The sequence below is a fragment of the Balaenoptera borealis genome (assembly GCF_965194805.1).
Source record: "Balaenoptera borealis genome assembly, chromosome: 16".
NCBI classification, from domain to species: Eukaryota; Metazoa; Chordata; class Mammalia; order Artiodactyla; family Balaenopteridae; genus Balaenoptera; species Balaenoptera borealis.
In genome coordinates this window covers 82,505,714-82,526,596 of record NC_138872.1, presented here as the reverse complement: position 1 = coordinate 82,526,596, position 20,883 = coordinate 82,505,714, and the positions used below count along the sequence as shown (strand labels likewise).

General features: G+C 47.3%; 1 protein-coding gene across 6 annotated transcripts in view; it reads left to right on the top strand.

The window, feature by feature from the left end:
• Positions 1–20,883, top strand: part of ZNF655 (zinc finger protein 655) — a 50,338-nt gene that overhangs the window by 19,357 nt on the left and 10,098 nt on the right. For 3 of the 6 annotated variants that reach the window (XR_014235922.1, XM_082361349.1, XM_082361354.1), the window contains exons 2-5: positions 1,383–1,584; positions 1,824–1,985; positions 19,249–19,470; positions 20,792–20,872. Coding sequence is in view for 5 of the 6 variants with exons in the window: in XM_082361349.1 (XP_082217475.1) it covers positions 20,861–20,872 (12 nt within the window). In the remaining variant the exon portion in view is untranslated. Of the gene's footprint in view, positions 1–1,382; positions 1,585–1,823; positions 1,986–11,791; positions 14,067–19,248; positions 19,471–20,791; positions 20,873–20,883 lie in introns of those variants that run through there. The other 3 variants (XM_082361351.1, XM_082361350.1, XM_082361348.1) reach the window with 3 other exon arrangements.

The following is a 20,883-nucleotide window of genomic DNA, read 5'->3' as shown; positions in this document are numbered from 1 at the left end:
GAGTCAAAGCAATGACTTTGGAATGAGACATAACGTTTGAACTTTACTAGCTATATGACTTTGGACATTTTACTTAGCCTTTCTAGTTTTCTTGTGTGTACAGTATGGTTGTTAATAGCATGAAAATTAAATGAGATAATGTAAAAGCTACTGGTCATATACTAAATGCCCAGAAGTTTTTAATGTAAATACTAATATAAAAAACGCTACAATAGAGGAGAGATACTTAGCATAAAATCTAAAAAAGAGGAAATCAACGAGCAAGCGTTAACCAGTGCAGGACTAGCATTGTCCAGGGAGGGACACACTGAGCTTGGAGAACTTAAAATACGACTAGAGAAATCACTAGGCATTTGTGGTCTGTGTGGTAGGAACTGCCTCCTGACGGGCACTTCCTGCAAACTGACACGCCTCTAACATTCGTTATCATGCGGCATCAAGTCTTAACACTCCCTTCAAAATACGAGTGCATGAAGGAACCAATGTTAAATCCAAGACTTAAGAATGGTTTCAAATAGATGGTGCTCTGTACAAATCAACACGAAAATATTGATTTTGGAATTATTTTGCTGCCTCATCCCACTCTCTTTAAGAAAATGGTTACCCTTTTATATTTGTATTTCATCCATGTTAATAAATTTACAACTTGGACGTAATTACGAGCGTCTTTCCCGCAGTTGCTTACGTCCCGCAGACAGCATTTCCCCGTCTTCCTCCACTGTCTCTCCCGAGTGTGGTTAGCCGCCAGGCTCTGGTTTGAACGCGCCAGGGTTGAAATCCTGCCTCTAGTTTGCTCGCTAGCTGTGCAGCTTCTGGCATGTACGATAGTAAAAAAGTATCAACTTTGTGGGATTGTTGTGAGGGTTAATGAGATAATGTTCGGTTTCAGTGCCCCATAACTGGTGGCTGTTATGTTTGAGTTTAGCAGGAAAATCCTCTTTATCCTTATCCTTTTTTCCTGCTTCAGCATATCAGATACGCCTCTGCAAACCTGTACTCCAGGTGCAGTAGGTGTTTGGATCTTGATCCTATCTCTACGGCTTTTCTTCCCCTTTCAGCCCTTTGGTACCAGTACGTTCCTCCTCTTTGTTTATATGCTCCAGGCATAACTGGGAAGCTGAGTTGAAGCGACAAAGGGAGAGGAGGACAGGCTGGACAGAGGGCATAGATAACAGGTTTTGGCCCAGCAGGGTCAGCGTGGCCTGTGATCTTGAAGAAGGAATGTGGAGATGGGTGGAGCAGAGCGGAGGAGGCAAATGGGGTGAACACGGGACACTGGGGATGAGAAAGAGGAGACAACCAATTTAGATCGTAAGTCCACTTGGGCGATGAAGGGCAAATAGAGAATCTTTTCCGTCCTCCTTCAATCCCTCCTTGGGAAGGAGGACAAACGCCCAAGGAGGCCCCCCACCCGACTCCGCTCTGGACCCAGCTCCCCAGCGGCCCCTAGGGAACCCGCGATCGAGATTAGACCTCCGAGCTGCCTAGACGGGCCCCGGAAGTGCGCGCCGAGGAGCAGGCGATTCTAGTCCCCCTGGAGGCCGAGGTCGCCGACGCCGCCGGAACGCGCGGCCGGGTGAGCGAGTGAGTGTCGCGGTTCGGCGCCGGGGCGGCGGGAGAAGGTCGGGCAGGGGGGATCCCGTGGGGTCGGGGTGGGGCGCGCTGCCGGACGGAGGGGCGCTCCCCGCGGCGGGGCCCAGTCCCGCTGCAGGGAAGACGAGGCTCCCCCGACAGCCCCCAGGCCGGGAACCGCTCAGGAAGCGGCACCTACGGCACCTGCAGCTTTCCCTGCATCTGTCCTCTTCTCGCTCTCTGTCCTGAAGTGACTGCCCGTCCCTTGGGTCGGGTTCTGAAGACCTTTTAGAGAAGATCCTGGCCTTGGTGCGGCACCGGGGACTGGACCCGGCCCATGGAGAAGCTGCCTGAACAGACGTCCCCGGAGTCCCCGTGTCCGTCCCTCGAGCAGGAGCCTCGAAAGAGCAAGGGTGAGGAGAGCTGACCTAGCTGCTTTCTTTGTCTAAACTTTGTTCTTCCCACCGCGGCCTCAGATCAGATGGACACGATTAACCGTGCGCTTAGAATTACCCTGGTGCAAGACACTGATTTTTTTTTTTTTAACCTAAAACGTTATTACATGTAAATAAAGCCTATCACTAATGTTTCTTCTCTTCATGTGTGGAGCAGACAGATCTGCAGACCTGCAGCAGCACTGTCCATAGCACTAAGTCTTGGGGATCTGTCATTCCAGCACGTGTTAACTTGCTTGTCCTTTGAGAGGCTCAGTAAACGTTGTGTGAATAAAAGAATGAATGAACCCAGCCAAGTGTGTCCTATACCCCAAGTACCAGGAAAAGAGTGGGCTTCTCCCCTGAACCTGTCTTTCATCATTAGGGTAGATACATTTTCCACCCAGGGTGTAAACTTCGAGAGGGTACCTTGCCTGTGGAGTACAGTAGACAGGCCAGCCACCTGCTGGTGGAAAATGAGGTTAAACTGTAAACATCAACATTTAAATTTCAATCTACCATCCCACCATTATCTCGTATATGCTTGGCTTTTAAAAAAAGGTGGATTTGGATTATTTAATTGAGGGACAAAGGCTTAGATAATCCACATCATGGATTTTGCGATGGCTAACGTTTGGAGGATTTTTCTTTCACATATTTAGCTTTCTAATTCTGTTTTAGGCTGATTTTTAACTCAAATATTCTATTGAGTTGTTATTATAAGGTGCTGAGACTAAGTTGAAAGAAAGCTTACCCCATCGCCCCCCCCCCGCCCCCCCACCACACACCAGCTTAGAGTTGAGTTGGAATAGTTATCTGTGAGAGACTACAGGACAATAAACAATGTGGACGTTCACCTATCAACTGGGTATTGGCCCAGGAGGCCTTAGAAAGTCATATATTTGGCCTTGAAAGAATTTAGAATAAGAAAAGAATCAGAGTTTAGGTAAGAGGGGATAGGCCCTTATCACAGGCTCCTTGCTGCTAGTGTTTCTAAGGCCAAGTGCCTTAGTTGCCATCCTGAAATATTTACTTGGGTTCGTGCACAGTGCCCACTGCATTCAGTTCATTCTCTGTAACCTGGCATTCAGGGTCCTCTGCAGTGGGGTCTCAACCCAACTTTAAAGTCTTTATCTCAGTGTTCCCCCAGACAGACCCCGCAAGACTGGTGTGTCTGCACGAGGTAATGCCGAAAACACTTTGCACTATCCACCATTGTGCCTTTGTGTCTTTTTTTGCGTCGCTGTCCCCTACATTCTCTGCCTACCCAGACCCCACACATCCCAGTGTCCCATGCTTGAAACCTCAGTGCAGGGCAGCCTCCATCAGGTTTCTGAAACAGTCTGGAGGCTGCCAGGAAGGAAACAAACACATGCTAGAGACGTTGGTACGGAAACCTGCAGGACTTGGTGGTTGACTAAGTAATGGAGGGAAGTTGGGTGTAATCACCTTTGTTCCCTTTGCTGTCACACCTCTTAAAAATCCTCACCAGTTGCTGTTAATTTTGTAACTGCCATTCACTGGGCGCAGGGCACTGCTTCTGCTCTATCGACACTGATTATATCCAGGTTGCCAGGGCTTAACTAATGAATCCACTGGACATATTTTTTTTTCATCCCTAATTTTTTTTTTAATATATTTTTTTAATTAAAAAATTTTCTTTTTTAATTTTTTTTTTTTGGTCTGCGTTGGGTCTTCATTGCTGCGTGTGAGCTTTTCTCTCTAGTTGCGGAGACCGGAGGCTACTCTTTGCTGCAGTGTGCGGGCTTCTCATTGTGGTGGCTTCTCTTGTTGTGGAGCACGGGCTCAGTAGTTGCGGCACATGGGCCTCAGAGCGCGCGGCCTTCAGTAGTTGCGGTGCATGGGCTCAGTAGTTGTGGCGTGCGGGCTTAGTTGCTCCATGGCATGTGGGATCTTCCTGGACCAGGGTTCGAACCCGTGTCCCCTGCATTGGCAGGCGGATTCTTAACCACTGCGGCACCAGGGAAGTCCCATCCCTAATTTTTTTTGACCCTTTAGTATTTCTGTTGATGTGATCACTGTTCCTTGAAACTCTTGTTCTTTGGTTTTGGAAGCACTATTTTCTCCTGGTCCTGCCACTTGCCTTCTCAGGGTCTTTCCCATTCCTGTTTCTCTACTCCCTTCCTTCCTTCCTTCCTTCCCTCCTTCCTTCCTTCCTTCCTCCCTCCCTCCCTCCCTCCTTCCCTTCTTTCTTCGCTGCACCATGTGCTTTGCGGGATCTCAGTTCCCCGACCAGGGATTGAACCCGGGCCACTGCAGTGAGAGCACAGAGTCCTAACCACTGAACCGCCAGGGACGTCCCTCCACCCGTTTCTTAAACATTGATTGTCCCCAAAGCAGTTCTCAACCCTCTTCTCTTTCACCCTCGTGGGTGATCCTGTCCCCTTCTGAGACTTCAGGTTGCACTCTGTGCTGAACCAGACATCTGTAAGTGTACTTCTGGACTCATTCTTTTCTGCCATCCCCCACCTCCCTACCTTCCAGTGACTCCCTTGGCTAATTTTAGTAGGTGCTTTTCCCAAGCCAGAAAACTTGGATCATCCTCTACATTCTCCTTCCCTCTGTATTCATTTGGCCACCAAATCCTGTCAGTTTTTCTTCAGAAAGGCCTGACTCTGTTGCCTGTCACCACCACCTCCTCATTTTAGGCCCATTGTATTTCCTTGGAGTATTGACACATCCCTGTGCTGTTGGTAATTTCCCCCACTCTCGGCTGCCCATATTATTCTCTGCCTGTAGAATAAAGTCTAAAATCCTGAGTGTGGCATATATGTCTCTTCATTATGTTTTTCAAAAAAAATTGTTCAGAGTGACTTTATTATTGTTTTCTTGTCTTTTCATTATCTGGCTCTACTCTATTTTTTCTGCTCTATGTCCTACTGCCTGCCCACACGGAGCATACATCTCATTGAATTTTTTATCACTACTCCTTAAACTTAGTATTCCCTTTTATGTTTCTGAGCCTTAACATATGCTGTTGCTTTTGCCTGCAATTCTCTTTACCTTGTTGGTCCTGATCATAGTTCAAGATGCAGCGCAACGTCATTCTTTGAGGATGCCGTCCCCAGTTCACCTAGGGAGGGGTTGTCATTCCTAATTGTGCTTTGAAACAGCATTATAATCTCTTTACCAGAATCTTGTGCATAGTCAGCGGTACATATGTTTGTTGAGTGATTAAATCAAACAGGAAGTATATTAGTTTCCTACGACTGCTATGACAAATTACTGCAACTGCATGGCTTAAAACAACTGTATTTTCTCATAGGTCTGGAAGCTAGAAATCCAAGAGGGCCAGGCTTGCTCTGAAGGCTCTAGGGAAGAATCCTTCTTTGACTGCTCGTAGCTTCTGGTGGCTTCCAGCCATCCTCGGCATTCCTTGGCTTGTAGCTGTATCACTGCAATCTTGCCTCCATTGTCACATGGCCTTCTTTCCCATGTGTTTCTGTGTCTGAATCTTCCTCTCCTTTCTCTTATAAAGATACCAGTCATTGGATTTAGGGTGCACCCTAATCCATTATGACCTCATCTTAACTAATTACCTCTGCAAGGATCCTATTTCCAAATAAGGTCACATTCTGAGGTATACATAAATTTGGGGGTGAGGGCTCTATTTGACCTAGTACAGGAAGCATTGCTCATTTCTTCTGCTGTTAGAAGTAAATGTACTTGGGATCACACAGCTTTGTAGTTAAGCTGCTTGAAGAACTGTGTAGATTTCCCCCTCCCTTTAAATTAGAAGCAAATCAGTCTAGAAATGTGTTTTTAAACCTTCGTCCGCAGGGACACATTTGATGAGCCTGTCATCCCAGAGGACGGCTGCTCTCTTCTCGGGCTTCTCTGGCTCTGTCTCAGGCTGGCCACTGTCCGCAGAGATATCCCAGAGGGCGGCTGCTCTCTTCTCGGGCTTCTCTGGCTCTGTCTCAGGCTGGCCACTGTCCGCAGAGGTATTCCAGAGGGTCCTGCGTCCATCAGAGTTTGGATCCAAGTTTTTGATGTTTCTTGTATAAGTGGCTCAAACCCATGAGGAGATATACCTCTCTGAATTCTATTTGAGTTTCAGTCCTGAAGACTTTATAAATGGTCAACGTGGGGCCCTCCGTGATTTATAGATTCTTCTTTTGATGGAGTAGAACTTCCTTATAATGGATTGCTAGGAAATAATCAGGAGCATTTTAAAGCCCCTAATGTGGGCAGAGTTCTTTACATAGTACTGGGGTTGGAGGAAAAGAAATGGAAGACACCTCTTATTCTAGAGGTACTTTCAAAATAAATTGAAGGGAATACACACATACAAAAAACTAAACATATTTCTAAGGAGAGGCCCAAAGTCAATGTGGTTAAATGCCACGAGGAGGGGGTAGGAACTGTATGCTTTAGAGATTCAAAGGAACGATCAATTCCAGCCGGGGGCTGGAGCAGGGTTAAGTTTGGGGAAGGAGGCTGCCTTTGATCTGGGTCTTGCAGGGTGGATAGGATTTTGATCAGTGAAGTTGGAAGGGAGGCTGATCCAGGTGGAGGAAGAAGGTCGAGCGGAGAAGGAATCGGCGTGGGGAGCTAAATGTTCAGGAAACATTTCAGAGTAACCGGAGCATAGAGTAGATTGACAGAGGATGAGACTAAAGGCAGAGCGGAGCACAAGTGTGGAAAATGAATGCCACGCCAAAGAGTTTAGATTTGCTTGGCAGAAATTGAAGTATGTGAGCTTTGCTTAATAGGAGGCTAGCAGATGAGCATTGCAAATCAAGGAAGAGATTCTAGTTTGTTTAGTGTGAGAGGTGATTAGGATCTGACTTTAGGATATTAACAGTGATAACAGGAAGGCAGGGGAAAAAAAGAAGTATTGCTACGTTGTAGGTAGAAGCAATAGTACTTTTGTTTACTGAGTGGATGTGGCGACAGAGAAGAGAGTCACTGGTCATTATTTACCGCCCCCCCCCCTTTATTTTGAAAAATGTTAAAGCTACAGGAGAGTTGCAAGGCTATCGTACCAAGTACTCACACACCGGAAGTGTATGTGCAGGTTTGGGATAGGTTGATCTCAAGAAACTGGTATGAGAGCCGTCGTGTGGAAATGTCTTTTTCGATTACTGGAGATGCTGTAGCTGGTCTACGAATATCCCCCATCCCAGTAGATGGGAACACCATCCCTCCAGCTGCACAACCCAGAGAGAAACTTTTGTTTCTCTCATATCCATATCCGTCAGCCAGTAATCCTGTCCATGCGACCGTCAACGTTTCTTTCCAGAACCCAAGTGCTTCTTACTACCTCCTCTGCCACCGTCTTGGTTCAGGTCGCCATCATTTCTCCCCTGGATTATCGCAGCAGCCTGGTTGGTTGTCCTGCCTCTGCAGTTGCCTCCCTCCAGCCTCTACCCAACATGGCAGCCAGTGTGATCCTGGTAAAGTGTCAGCTCTTGTCTTCCTCTGGTCAGAACCCTCCAGTGGCTTCCCATCTCACTCTGAAATAAACCTCGTACAAACCTGTAGCCCACAGGGTCGTGTGTTCTCTGATCCCCCTTCTGTGTCTCTGACCTCAGCCCTTCTCCTCTCCCCCTGCTCATTCTGCTCCAGTCACACTTGCCTCTTTGAGCACCCAAGGTCTCGCACTTGCTGTTTCTTCTATGTGTAATGCTCTTCCCCGCATAATCCTTATCTCCTTCAAGTCTTGGCTTAAATGTCATTTTCTTAGTCCTCCTTTAACTGTGATATTTAAAATTGCAACCCTTTTGCCCACTGCCCCCTGGCACTCTAATCCTTGTTCCTTGCTTTTTTCCTCTGTAACACTTTTATGACCTTTTAACAGTATGTAATTGACATAGTTTACTATCCATCTCCCTTAGTAAAATGAAAGGTCTTTGAGGATTTTTGTGTTTTGCTTACTGATGTATCTCAGAGTCTGGAACTATACCTGGCATGTTGTTAGTGATCAATAAAACGTACTGACTGGTAGGTCTGTGTCTCTGTTCCCGTCCTGCCACTAGGTTCTTCATGTTTTTTAAAGGGCAAAAAGCACCGTATCGGCATAGCCTTTTCTGTATTTAAGAAAACTCAGTTAATTTCCTCCTTGGTGCTTTAGGCATTCAGCTTTCTTCAGGCTGATAATTTATATAAACCTTGACATGAGCTTCAGATCCAGCCCTTAACAGACATCTGAAGATGTGGCTTGGCCTTTGGTTTTCATATAGGAAGGTTGAAGGAGACCCTAAACATTTTAGACTTTTTCTGCTAAACAAAGTTTTTATTTTCCCCTTTCACCTACTGGCCTATTAGTAGGTGAGGCTGGGCAGAGGGGCACTTTCAACCTGCTCGCCTTTCCTCCCCAGACTTTGCCCCTGTTTCCGAGCCTGCGTGGTTTCTGTGGGTGCCTTCTAAGGGATGGGATGATTCTTCCTCTCCCCCAGTTTACCTGAGCCCCTCTTGTGGCGTGGCTCCTTCCCATGTCTAAAGGTCCCTTGTCCTGTTCGCTTTAGGCATCCTGGTCTCAGGACCTCCTGGAATAAGAGGGAGAGAGTTACAGGTCGAACATGAGTCAGACTGTGGGGCCCCAGTCAAGGGTCTAGTTGAGCTCAGGGAATATGGTTCTTATCCCAGCTTCTTGGTGATTTCCTGCGGCACCTGTAATCACTTCTTCACTTGGTTAAGCCAGGGGCGGAGGCTTAGTGATAAGCTCGAGGTCTGTCCCTCACGTGAGGGAGTGTACACCCCAGCCTTCCCCCAGCGCTGGTGACCGTCTCCTCCACATGGGGGCCCCCGCGGTGAGGCAGAACAACTCGCATTTTCTGTGCATCTCAGAACACTTAGTAGCATGAGAGGTGGTCTCTGATATGGGGCCTCCTCAGACCCAGAGGCACGGCCAGATTGGGTGGTCCATAACCACCTTGTCTCAGTCGACCAGAGTTTCTAGGGAATGCTATGCGTTACACCCAAATTCGCCAGTTTTTGAAGGAAGGGGACGAGACCGTCTCTTCAAGACAAACAGGGGTTGATAGGTAGTATGGAGCAATCTCCCTTTAGCAACACTCTCTAGATCATAATTAGCTTAACTCGAGGGACCTCGGGTGAGGATCCCGGCTTCGCTGGAGCAGAAACTAAAACCCCGTGGCTTTTAGGTCGCATGTGTTTCTGGTTTTAACCCTGATTATAGCAAAAGCCCTGAGAGGAGCTGAGACTTGTTTTGGCCCCTCCCTTAAAAAACCCAGTCCTCCAGGGCCTGCCTGCCTGACCTGCCCAGCCGAGGGATTCCCATGGATGCCTAAGCTACCCACACGGTGGTTTGTGAGATGCTGTCCTGAGCACTGCATTCAAATTCCAATGTATACTTACTTAATAGTGTAAAAATTTATATTATTGTGGGTTTTTTCTTCTCTTTTTTTTTTTTTTTTTTGTATATTGTTGTATCTACTTTACCTTCCAGAAATAAAAGTTATATAGCAACCAAAAAAAAAAAAACAAAAACAAAAAACAAAAAAAACAAAAAAACGTACTGACTGTTACATGACTTAAAGATGAGTATTTCAAGAGCTGTAGGAAAAGAATCACCTTCAGCTTCATGGAGAAGGTGATATTGAACAGGGCCTGAGAGCAGTGAGATTGATATTCTCGACTACGTTGGGCAAGCTGTCAAATCTCGGGCAGTGGGCCAAATAAAAGGCACATCCTCTACAACATCTCAGCCTTCACATATTATGACTAGAGTGGTTCAACAGATAGTAAAGAGGCTTTGTGTAGGGAGAAGATCAGAATGAGGCTGGAAAGACAGATGGGGGCCAGGTCAGGGAGGTAGAGAAGAAACCCTAGTCCCTGCTCCTCAGGAGCTTGCAAACTGTCTGACAAGTAAGGTAAACACACGTGCAAGGGGACGTAAAAACATTAAACCAGCAATCCATTCACACCTGGTAGAATAACTAACATCGAAAAGATAAGAAATAAAAAGTGTTGATGAGGATGAGGAGAAAAGGGAACCCTCGTGCACTGTTGGTGGGAATGTAAATTGGTGCAGCCATTATGGAAAATGGTATGGAGGTTCCTTAAAAAATTAAAAATGGAACTACCATGTGATCCAGCACTTCTGGGTATTTATTCAAAGGAAAAGAAATCATTCTCTCGAAAAGATATCTGCACCCCCAGGTTCACTGCAGCATTACTTACAATAGTCAAGACATGGAAACAACCTAAATGTCCATCGACGGATGAATGGATGAACATGTGCTATCTGTACACACAGTGGAATGTTATCCAGCCATAAAAAACACGGAATTCCTGCCATCGCAACAGCACGGATGGACTTTGAGGACATTATGCTAAGTGAAATAAGTCAGAGAAGGACAAACACTGTATGACCTGACTTGTATGTGAAATCTGAAAAATCCAAACTCATAGATACAGAGAACAGACTGGTGGTTGCCAGAGGCGGGGGGTGGGGAGTGGGAGAACTGGATGAAGGGGGTCCAAAAGTACAAAACTTACAGTTGTAAGGTGAATAAGTCCCAGGGATGTAAGGTACAGCTATAGTTAGTAACACCGTGTAGTATATTTGAAAGTTGCTTAGAGAGTAGATCTTAAAAGTTCTCATCACAAAAAAATTTGTAAGAAATCCAGTATCCAAATTGAATGTACGGAAGATGAGGGCATATCTGGAGGTGGAGAACACATGTAAATATGGTTCTGTGAGACCAGATACTTATTAAATTCTTTAAAAACAATGACCATTCCCTACTAAAATCAGGGTTGCATATGTTTTAGACTTTCACTGCTGATGGAAATGATAACTACATTGTATATTCCTCAGCACCCCCTTCTTCCAGAAAGATCCCCCTAAGCAGAGGGCCTTCTTTCTGTAATATCACTGCACTCTGGTAAGCCATATTTAAAAAGTAAAACTTAAGAGGAGAAATGTATTATAGTAAACAGGAGATGTTTTTCTAAGGTCTCCCTTAGATACAGCTAGGGTGCAGAATTTTTTTTTTTGTTTTTTAATTTTTGGCCGCACCGCGTGGCATGTGGGATCTTGGGTCTTAGTTCTCTGACCAGGGATTGAACCTGCGCCCCCTGCATTGGAAGTTAGACTCTTAACCACTGGACTGTCGGGGAAGTCCCCAGAATTGGTTTTTGTATGTTCTCTTAGAGTTGAGAAAGATTTGGAAGTATTTCTCACTACCCCGTGCTTCATATTTTAAACAACTTTTCCTCCTATTCTCCCCTCCCTTCCTCTCGCAAATCTTCCCAGTTTGTACAATTTCTAAAAGGTGCATCTAAGGTCCGAGTATGTCATGTTCATGAATGAGCATGTGAGCATCTGTTTGTAGAGAGAGGCTCTCAACAGGAGTGAGGAAGGTGCTGGTGTGTGATTACAGGAAGGGAGCCTTTCCTGTTACCACAGTGACAACCCATGTGACCAGGGTACCATGTGGACAGAACCTCTGCTGAGGTTCTTTTATTTATCCGCTCAGTCCCTGCCCCTCCCCACACAGAGCCCCCAGCATCACCGTTCCTGTGTTCTGAGATAATCCCACTTCCCTCAAACTCTGCTTTCCTATTCTGCTAATTCCAGTGTATCTGTCTGGTCAGGGACTTCACATATAAATCCTCACTTTAGTTTCCCCACCACTTTCTCCAAATCTGCTCAGCTTTTATCCATCTTTTCCTCCTATTGTGAGGCCATTTTTCGTACTTTTTTGAACCAGATACCCTGGAATACTTTGATCGTCCTGTTTCCCACAGGGAGTTTTTATTGTTACATATACTTTTTTTGTATTTTCCGTCAGATGGTGAGACCTGGACTGAGGATCAATTAATTATAAAGCAGAAATCTCTTGAAATAGGGACACAGCCACACGAAGGAGATGAATGTGAACGAAACAAACATGCAGGACCCTATGGGTATGGACAGAACTTTGGTCATATCTCAGACTTTATCCGACAGACACACATTCTTATGGAAGAGAAATCTCAAATGTGCAACGTTTGTGGCAAGCTATTCAGACGGAATACATACCGTATTCAGCATGAAAAAATCCACACGCAAGAGAAGCCTTATGAGTGTCATGAATGTGGAAAAGCCTTTGGCCATAGTTCAAATCTCATTCAGCATCAAAGAATTCACACCGAGGAGAAACCCTATGAATGCGGTGAGTGTGGGAAGGCCTTCCGGCGCAGCTCACACCTCATCCAGCATCAGATCATCCACACGGGGGAGATGCCTTACATGTGTAATGAGTGCGGAAAAGCTTTCGGTCAGAGCTCAAGTCTCCTTCGACATCAGAGAATCCACACTAGGGAGAAGCCCTATGAATGTACCGAATGTGGGAAGGCTTTCAGTCAGAGCTCAAATCTAACAGAACATCAGCGAGTTCACACCAGAGAGAGACCATATGAATGCAGCGACTGTGGGAAAGCTTACAGTCGTAACTCACACCTCATCGAACATCAGAGAGTCCATACAGGGGAGACTCCTTATGACTGTAATGAGTGTGGGAAATCTTTCAGTAGGAGTTCACTGCTTATCAAACATCATAGAATTCACACTGGAGAAAGACCCTATGAGTGTAGTGAATGTGGGAAGGCCTTTAGTCGGAACTCCCACCTTATTCAGCACCAGAAGACTCACAGTGGGGTAAAACCTTCTGAATGTAAAGAATGTGGGAAAACCTTCAAGTACAGTTCATACCTTATTGATCACCTGGGAATCCATTCACGAGAGAAACTGTGAATGAAGTGAAGGTGGTAAAGCCTTTGGTTGGAGTTCAGCTCTTAGCGAACATCAGAGAACTCACGCTGGGGAGAAAACCTTTGGCTGTAGTGAGTGCAGACGGCCTTCAGTCCTAGCTCAACTCTTACTAAGGCCTGAAAATCCACATAGTGGACAGATCTCATGGATGTGGACAGATCTCATGGATGTGTTCAGTGCATGAATACCTTTAGACAGAGTTCCTGTCTTACTCAGCATTAGCCAGTTTCCTTTGGGGGAATGATGGGTATGGGGAGAGCCTTGCTATGAGTCGGAGAGGGGCATGAAAGGGGCGTCATGTGACACTACAGAAGGAATGACTAAAGTGGAAGCTTAAGTCAGCACTACTTTTTATTTGATTTTGAGGATCTACATCAGAGGGAGATTCTATGTTTTTTTTTCACATCTCCATAATCTTCTGCCAAAAATGGAATGAGTTAGGTCCATTCCAGGGAAGAAAGAATCAGGGCATTCTGGATTCAGACTCATAGATCAGGAAAGCTGCAATGTGACCTTTGAATTCAATAGCTTTCCTTGTATCTCATCTGTCCTGTTGGGTGTAACTATACATGGAAGTGGATCTTGGGTCTTCTTGGACCAGCATTTTCGCTCCTCAGTGTCCTGCAGACTACTGAATCTCTTTTTGTTTTATATTTCATAGATGCTTTTTAATAAATGGGCAAATTTTCTAAGCCCAATAATTTCTCAGTATAACATGTCATGGGCTTTGTTGTGTGTCAACTCTGGTAGGCTGAACTGCATTTGTCAGACTTCCCTTTCTTGTATTTTTCGGTTTGTGTGGTCTACAAGGGAGATTCTTGGGAGAGTTGGAGGGCAGAACAGAAGCAGCAGTAATTTTGTAGCTCACACATGTCACTGATCTGCTGACTCACCTCACTGGAGCTGGACATGAAACTAGTCTACCTTCCCCAGGATTCTTTTTTGCCTTTACTGGGCCGTGGTTTTCCTTCTCTGATTGAATCTAGTCATACACATGCTTACTATCCTATGAGAAGTACACATTTATCTCAAGTTTAGGTAGAGAGAAATGGTTAGCTTCTGGCTGTTTTTAAAAAAGAACCTCAATAATAAGCTTCAAGATTTCCTATCAGGAAAGCTACTGTTCAGACTCCTTTATAACAAAACTTCCATCATAACCTGAGGCAGAGCTTCACTACCGTGTAATTATCGAGGGAAAAGTTTGCAAAGTAGTTGAATAGTGTGATACATGATTGGTAAAATTTTAAAAAATCAAAAATTTGAGCACAAATTTATCATGAATATTTTAATCATTAAAGGAGATTCCCAAAGTACCTCTAGTAGGCAGTATATTTTAGATTTATTCTAGGCATCTGAGAGAAATATCTACTTTGTTCTAAACGCTTATGTTTTGATTACAAAAAATCAGATTATTTTTCCTCCTGTTAGTCTGGATGAGTGATTATCTAAAATATCGGTGAAAACTATACTTAATGTTGTAGACTCTTGAAATTGAATGTTGCCTCTGTCTTGTATACCTTTCCCTGCCTGGTCTGGTGCTATGCACACAGGTGTTCAGTGGCTGTGGAGTGAATCTGTTTACTGGAAGCCAAAGTCTTCCTGTTTGTCTCCACGCTTCTCTGCACTCCCCCACCTTCCTCCCCTGTTCCTGTAGGTGATTATCACACTACACAAGGGTCACCTTGACATCTGGACACCGAGTAGACTCTGTGAGGCCAGGTCTGAGCCCTCAGTCAGTGGGCCCACTTACTCCATCTGGCATGTGACCCTCTTTGAGTCCCTCCCACCCCCTTATACCACAGAAAGGGCCCTTTCCTTCTGTGGGGTCTGAGAAGCTTCTGGAATAAGGCAGGGCTTGATGAGTGGGGTCTGAAGGCCAGGTCGGATTCTGACTGGCAGAGAAGGGCACCCCAGGACAAGGTAAGTGTGTGGGGTCACGTGCCAGGCCTCAAGAGCAGAGGTGTCCCTGGAGGCCAGGAGAGGGGAGAAAAGAGTTTGCCTAGCAGTATCAAAAGCACTCAAGCGGGGCTCTGGTTCTTTAGGCACAAATATTACTAGTGGACAGAGTAGTTCATCAAGCCGTTAGAGCTCAGGTGAACACGAGGGTGACCAGCTCATCCCAGTTTGCCAGGACTTTACCAGCCGTAACATCGAACGTCCCACATCCAGTAAAACGCTCAGTCCTCCGCAAACCAGGAGGGTGGATCACCCGAACCTATCGTGACCTCATTCCCCCGCCCCTCATGGCTCCTAGCTGCAGCAGGACCCAGTAGAGCAGAGATTCTCAGCTTGGGTTGCCTACTGGAATCACCTGGGGAGCTTTCAAAGCACTGGAGCCTCAGTCTCTGAGGTTGTGTACATGTGGTATGGGGTATGGCCTGGACTTCGGGGTTTTGTAAGCTCCCAAGTAATTCTAATGTGCAACCAAGGTTGAGAATCTATACAGTAGAGGTTACCAATGCTTCACAGGTGCTAAGAGGACACAAAGAGACCACACAGGATCTGGTGGCTTAGTCACTGAGGGGCTGGCAAGAAGGCTGGGCTGGGAGTACGGAGAGACTCCGGGGCCTGTGTGAGAGGAGACAGACAGGGTGTCCCAGGCCAGGTGGAAGGAGCAATGGGAGGGACTGTTGTGCTGGGGGTGGAACCAGCTATTGGGTGGGCGCCCTCAGGTCCTGCTCATTGCCGGGTTCTGGTTCTGTCCTGTGCAGTAAAGCTATGGTTTGGGTAACTTTGGGTTTTCCCTTTGGAGCTCGGGACCAAGGAAGCACAGAGCCTGGGGGAGTCAGAACTCTAAAGACTCCAGCCCCAGCTCATGGGCTCTCTACCTACTTTTCCAGCAGACAGTTCCCTGTTCCCTTGCCTCTCCCCCTACCCTAGACCCGGGAAAACATGAAAATGCTTCCAGAGGAGACTATAACCTAAACTTATACACACTTTCTAAATCGTTCAGTCCTGGGAGGGGCTGGCCTGGCAGTCCCAAGCCATACGTTGAACACAGCCTTGGGCCCCCGGGGTGAGAGGCATTTCCTATGCTCTGGTTGAAGGGGTAGGAGTCTTTGGGCAATAAGGAGCTTGACTTAAAAAAAAAAAAGCACAACGTGAGAGCTGCGAGTTAAGTTTTATTTGGGGCAAAATAAGGACTGCAGCCCCGGGGGAACAGCGTTTCAGATAACTCTGAGAAACTGCTCCGAGGAGGTAAGGGGGAGCCAGGATATATAGGAGTTTGGCAACAAAGGACCGGTTGTTGGGACATCAAAAGATTATTGTTAAAGAAAACCAAATATCTCAAGGAATTTAGCTTTTCTATGTATGGGAGGATGCAAGAGTCTTGGCTCACTGAAATCATTCATTTGCTGTGCACCTCAGTTATCTGGGGCCAGTAGTCTGACATCCTGAGTTTCCTCAGGGTTCATCACAGGGAGAGGCTGCAGTCTGATGGCTGCTAGATGGCAGGTGTTCTTTTCAGCCCTGAGTTTCCTCAGCTCACGTTGGAGGGCTGCAATCGTTGACGACTGTGACATCCTTTGTTTATTGATCTGGCAGGAAATAGTCCATTTCTCAGGGAGATAGGAGGAGGAGGAAGATGAATTTTGGCAGTGGCACCCACATGGGACTGCTTTAATCCCACCAGAGGCCCGTCATGGACCTCAGGATGAAATCAAGACCCTTCAAATCCCAGCTCTGCCCGCTGACTTCTCCAGCCCTCTGTGGCCTCCCCTTCTCCCAGTCATTCTGAAATTCACTGGGTCCTTGAACATAGTATTTTTCAAATGTAAGTCAAGAGCCACTAGGGGGTCTTAAAATTAATTTATTGTAATGAGTTAAGAGTAGCAAAGGGTAAAAGGAAAAAGTAGGCAGAACTAGAATGGAGTAGAAAACATCCATCACAAAGGTAAGTCAGACTTCTGTTTGTGCACAAGGGAGCATGTGTGCAGAGTATAATGTACAGTATTTCTTGCTGTAGAGCAGGTAAAAGTCTTCGCACATTGCAATCCTTTTTTGGGAGTAAGATTCTGTCTAGAAGGGCTTTCTTGGCAGGTCTTCCTTTGGACTGAATTGTTTGCCCCCTGCAATTGCCGTAGCATGCTATGCTTTTTGCGCACCAAGCACACTTTAAAAAAATGATTTATTCAGTTGCCTGTCTTCTGCGCTTGCTGCAAGCTCGATGAGGGCAGGGACCATATTCACCTATCCTGGCCTCTGTCATTAGAGAAAGCACTTGTGTTTGAGTGGCTGAGTGATAAACCCGGGTTCAGCTTCCAGCTATTTGTGTTCTTAGACAAGGTCTCTTTTTATTTTTTCTGACTTTTTGGTCTGATTTATATACAGGAAACTTGAAAGAATAGAATAATGAACACCCTATATATCCTCCACTTAGATGGACAGTATTAACATTTTTCCATATTTGCTTTCTATCTATATGCTTTTTTTCTGAATCATTTGAAAGTAAGCTCAGATATAACCTTCACCCTAAATACTATGGCATGTGTCTCCTAAGAGTAAGGTCATTCTCCTACATAATCGCAACACTATTAACATACCTAAGAAAAAGAATTTAATTCCATAATACCATCTAAAATGGACTCTCTATTTAGATTTTCCCTAGTTGCCCCAAGAATGTGTTTTATAGTTAGATTATTTCAAATCAGAAAAAAAAATCAAGGGTCACATTACATTTGGCTTTATATCTCTTTAGTTTCTTTTAATCTAGAATAGTTCCACTTTTTTTTTTTTTAAATGACAGTGACTTTTGGAGGAGTCAAGAAGAGTTATCCTTTATAATTTTCTACAAAATTGATTTCCTTGTTTTCCTCCGGTGGTAGTTAGCTTCCTTCTCGCCCCGCTGTATTTTCTCTTAACTGAAAAGAGGTTTAGAGGCCTGATGACACATTTTTGGCAAGAATACCTCACAGGTGATGTCTCCTTCATACTGTTATCACCTCAAGAGGCACATGATGTCAGATTATTCCACCCCAAGTAGCGCTGTCTGTTCACTTGTTTAAGGTAGTGACTGCTAGATTTCTCCTATGTAAAGATATGTTTTCCTTTTGCAATTAGTAATTTGTGAGGATGATAAACTCCAGCACCATGTGAAGAATCTGTTCCTCTACAGCCTGATGGTTTTCGTAGTCATCCATGACCCTTTAGCAACCATCCACGTGATAGTTTGGGCATGTTCTTAACCTGAGACTCAGTTTTTTCATCTGCAGCCTGGGCATAATAATGCCCATGATTTGGATTTGCTGTGTAAAAAAGTATGACATAGAGTGCATATGATGATGATGTCACGGTCTGCCATAACTTCTCCCTTCTTCTGAGAACACCATTTACAAAGGTGTTCACTTCCTTTTAGAAAGTTTCTACGCTGCTCCAGATAAGTGGTCCAAATCGCCGGCTTCTTAGATGATTCAACCTGCCCGGCCTCTGTGGGGCACAGCTGAGTCATCTTCTTTGGCCAGAGTGGAATGAGCTTTTGACCAGAGCTGAGCCAATCAGAATGCTTCCCTGGGAAATTTCCAACCAAGTAGGGGTGGGAATAGGGTGAAGAAAATATTCTTTTTCCCTCAGGTGGCTAAATGTGGGGATGTGAGTCTGGAAGTTGACTGTATCCCCTGCCGCCTGGAGGATGATAGCCTATGGGGTGGAGGGGATCAAAGCCATCTCTCTGAGATCAGGGCAGAGGGGGTCTCCCTGGCCTGGCTCCAGGCCTCCCCAGCTGTACTCTGCCCTGCCCCAGCTAAGCCAATAAAGACCCCTGTCTTGCCTGAGCGCTTACAAATCGGGGTCTGAACCTTAGGACAGATAGAATCCTGACTAGTAAAAGGGCCTTTCCTATGCCTCTCACATGATAGGTGATTCAATAGATTAGTGGTTCATCAGCTCTCATCCCTTCCTGTTGTCTTTGAATATGTGCTGGCCCTAGTGGAGAGGTGTGAGGAGGTGGCAGACATGGTCCTGGCTTTTAAAAATCTTAGGAGTTACAAATGCGTTTCCTTGGTGGGCGTAGACTCAAAGCAAGGGGGGCTGGTGACTTATCCGGCTCCAAGTGTGGCCGCTCTTGCCACTCGAACCAGGCCCCCACCCCACCCCCAGGGCCAGGAGCCAGAGTGCCTCTCTTGGAAGAGCCTAAGTTTAAAAGTTTAAAACCAGCCCACGTGGTGAGAGGTGCAGTCAGCCTTAAGACGCGAGGGCAGAGAAGAGCGGAGGAATGTGAGGGCCGGGGGCGGGGGCCTGAAGGCGATCAGAACGCATGCGCAGGGCAAGGGCGAGGGAGGGCCTGGGAGTGGGGGAGGGGGGTGAGCGAGGGTCCTGGGGAAGGGGAGCGAACTGGCAGGGCCTTGGGTAGTCAGGAAACTCGGGCTTCTTCCAGGCTCGCGGTCCAGGCTGCTGTTTGTGTAGCGCTGCCTCTCTGCGGAGTCCACAGCGACGTGTCTTCCAGGCACTTCCAGCCATCCCACGGGAGGAGTTACTATTATCATTCCCGTTTCACAGATGAGAAAACTGACACCCAGGAAGGAGAAGTAACTCACCCAAGGTCATCCTGCTGGTGATGGCAGAGCTGGAATCCGAATTCAGATCCGCGGACTTCAGGTTGCTCCAGCCCCCACTCTGTTCCGCACACCGGTGAGCGAGGCCGGGACCGCGAAGCACCCCGGAGGCCAGGTTCCCCCAGCCGAGGGCCAGGTCAGCGGCGGGCGGCGGCCGGGCCGAGAGGTGAGACCCCCGCCCTCCCCTGCATGGCCCCGAGGGCTCGGTGGGCTCTGCCGGGAGACGGAGCAGACCCTCGCCGGGCCTCGGGGGCCAACGGAAGGGCCGGACCGCGGGCCGCCTGGAGGGAAGCCCCGCCCGGGAGAGCGGGAGACCGGGAGACCCCAACGGTGCCTCGGCAGAGGGACGGGAAACAGTGGGGGGGCGGTGGCGAGCGGAGGTGGAGCCACGGGTTGGGAGGGGGAGGGCGAGGAAGAGGAAGAGGCCCCCCAAACCCCAAACATTACCGGCCGGCTGTTGGGACCTGCGGGGCTGGATCTGGGGGCTGATGGCCAGGTCAGGACCCATCTTTGGGTCTGGAAAATGTCACTGGGGCTTTGGGGCCACGGAAGGGTGGAGGGTGGTCAGCAGGAAGGAACCTCTGACGGAACCTAAGCCAGTCTGCAGCCCAAGTAGCCGCAAATTACTGGCGGGAAAAGTGGGGAGTGAGGCTCCTCGCGGCCCAGACGGTTCCCTCCTGGTCTCTTCCCGGTCCAGCCTGAGATGCACTTTATGCTGCTCCTCGCGGTCTTCGCCCTGTGTAGTTCTCAGCTGTCCCTGGCATGCGCAGGGCCTGGGCCGGTGACAGGGCTGCCCTCGGGCTGCGGCGCGATGGCTCAGGGAGACTCTGCCGGCGGGAACCCAGGCCCCACGGAGCATGCAGCTCTTCTACTTTCCAGTGCCATAGGTCCTTTTCAAAATAATAATGAAAACAATTGGTGATAGTAGATGGCAGTAGTTTTGCTTTGTTTTGAATGCCCTTGGCAAAGTAAAAAGTTGGCAGTTTTCTGTTCCCCCCATTCTCTCTCCCTGACCCCCGCTTTTGGGAATCCCGAACTGAACCGCTGGCCAGTGGCGACTGGTGAAGAGGTGAGGAGGGAGGGGCAGCTGTGCAGGACTGTGGTCCCTGCCTCCACTCTGACCGAGCCTGGGATCCTGGACCAGTCCGTTCTTCTTTCCAGCTGTTTCCCCATCAGTACAAAGGGCTCTGCAAATCCCCCTTTATATGAACATGTCTATGGTCCTTTGAGTCTGGCTTATATCAGTGTGTCCCCCAGTTGTATATCCCTGGCGCACAGTCGTCCAGAACCAGCACTGAGGGCTGCTCCATGCAGGACGCTGGCCTATCCCCGGAGAAAGGCCCACAAGGTCCCGCTCACGGGAGAGCAGCCTGGGGTGGGCAAGGGGACAGACAGCTAGGAGGTGGCACCTGGCCTCTCAGTCACCCTGGGGGGTGGGAGGGAAAGCGCTGTACCTCGTGACAAGTTTCTGTGTCTCTTCTCCCCAGTAGTTACCAAGAGCCTGCGAGTTCCTGTCTTTTTTCATCCCTGATTCTCCCCATTGGCCTAAGCTGGGCATGGGGCGCCCGGTAAGTACACA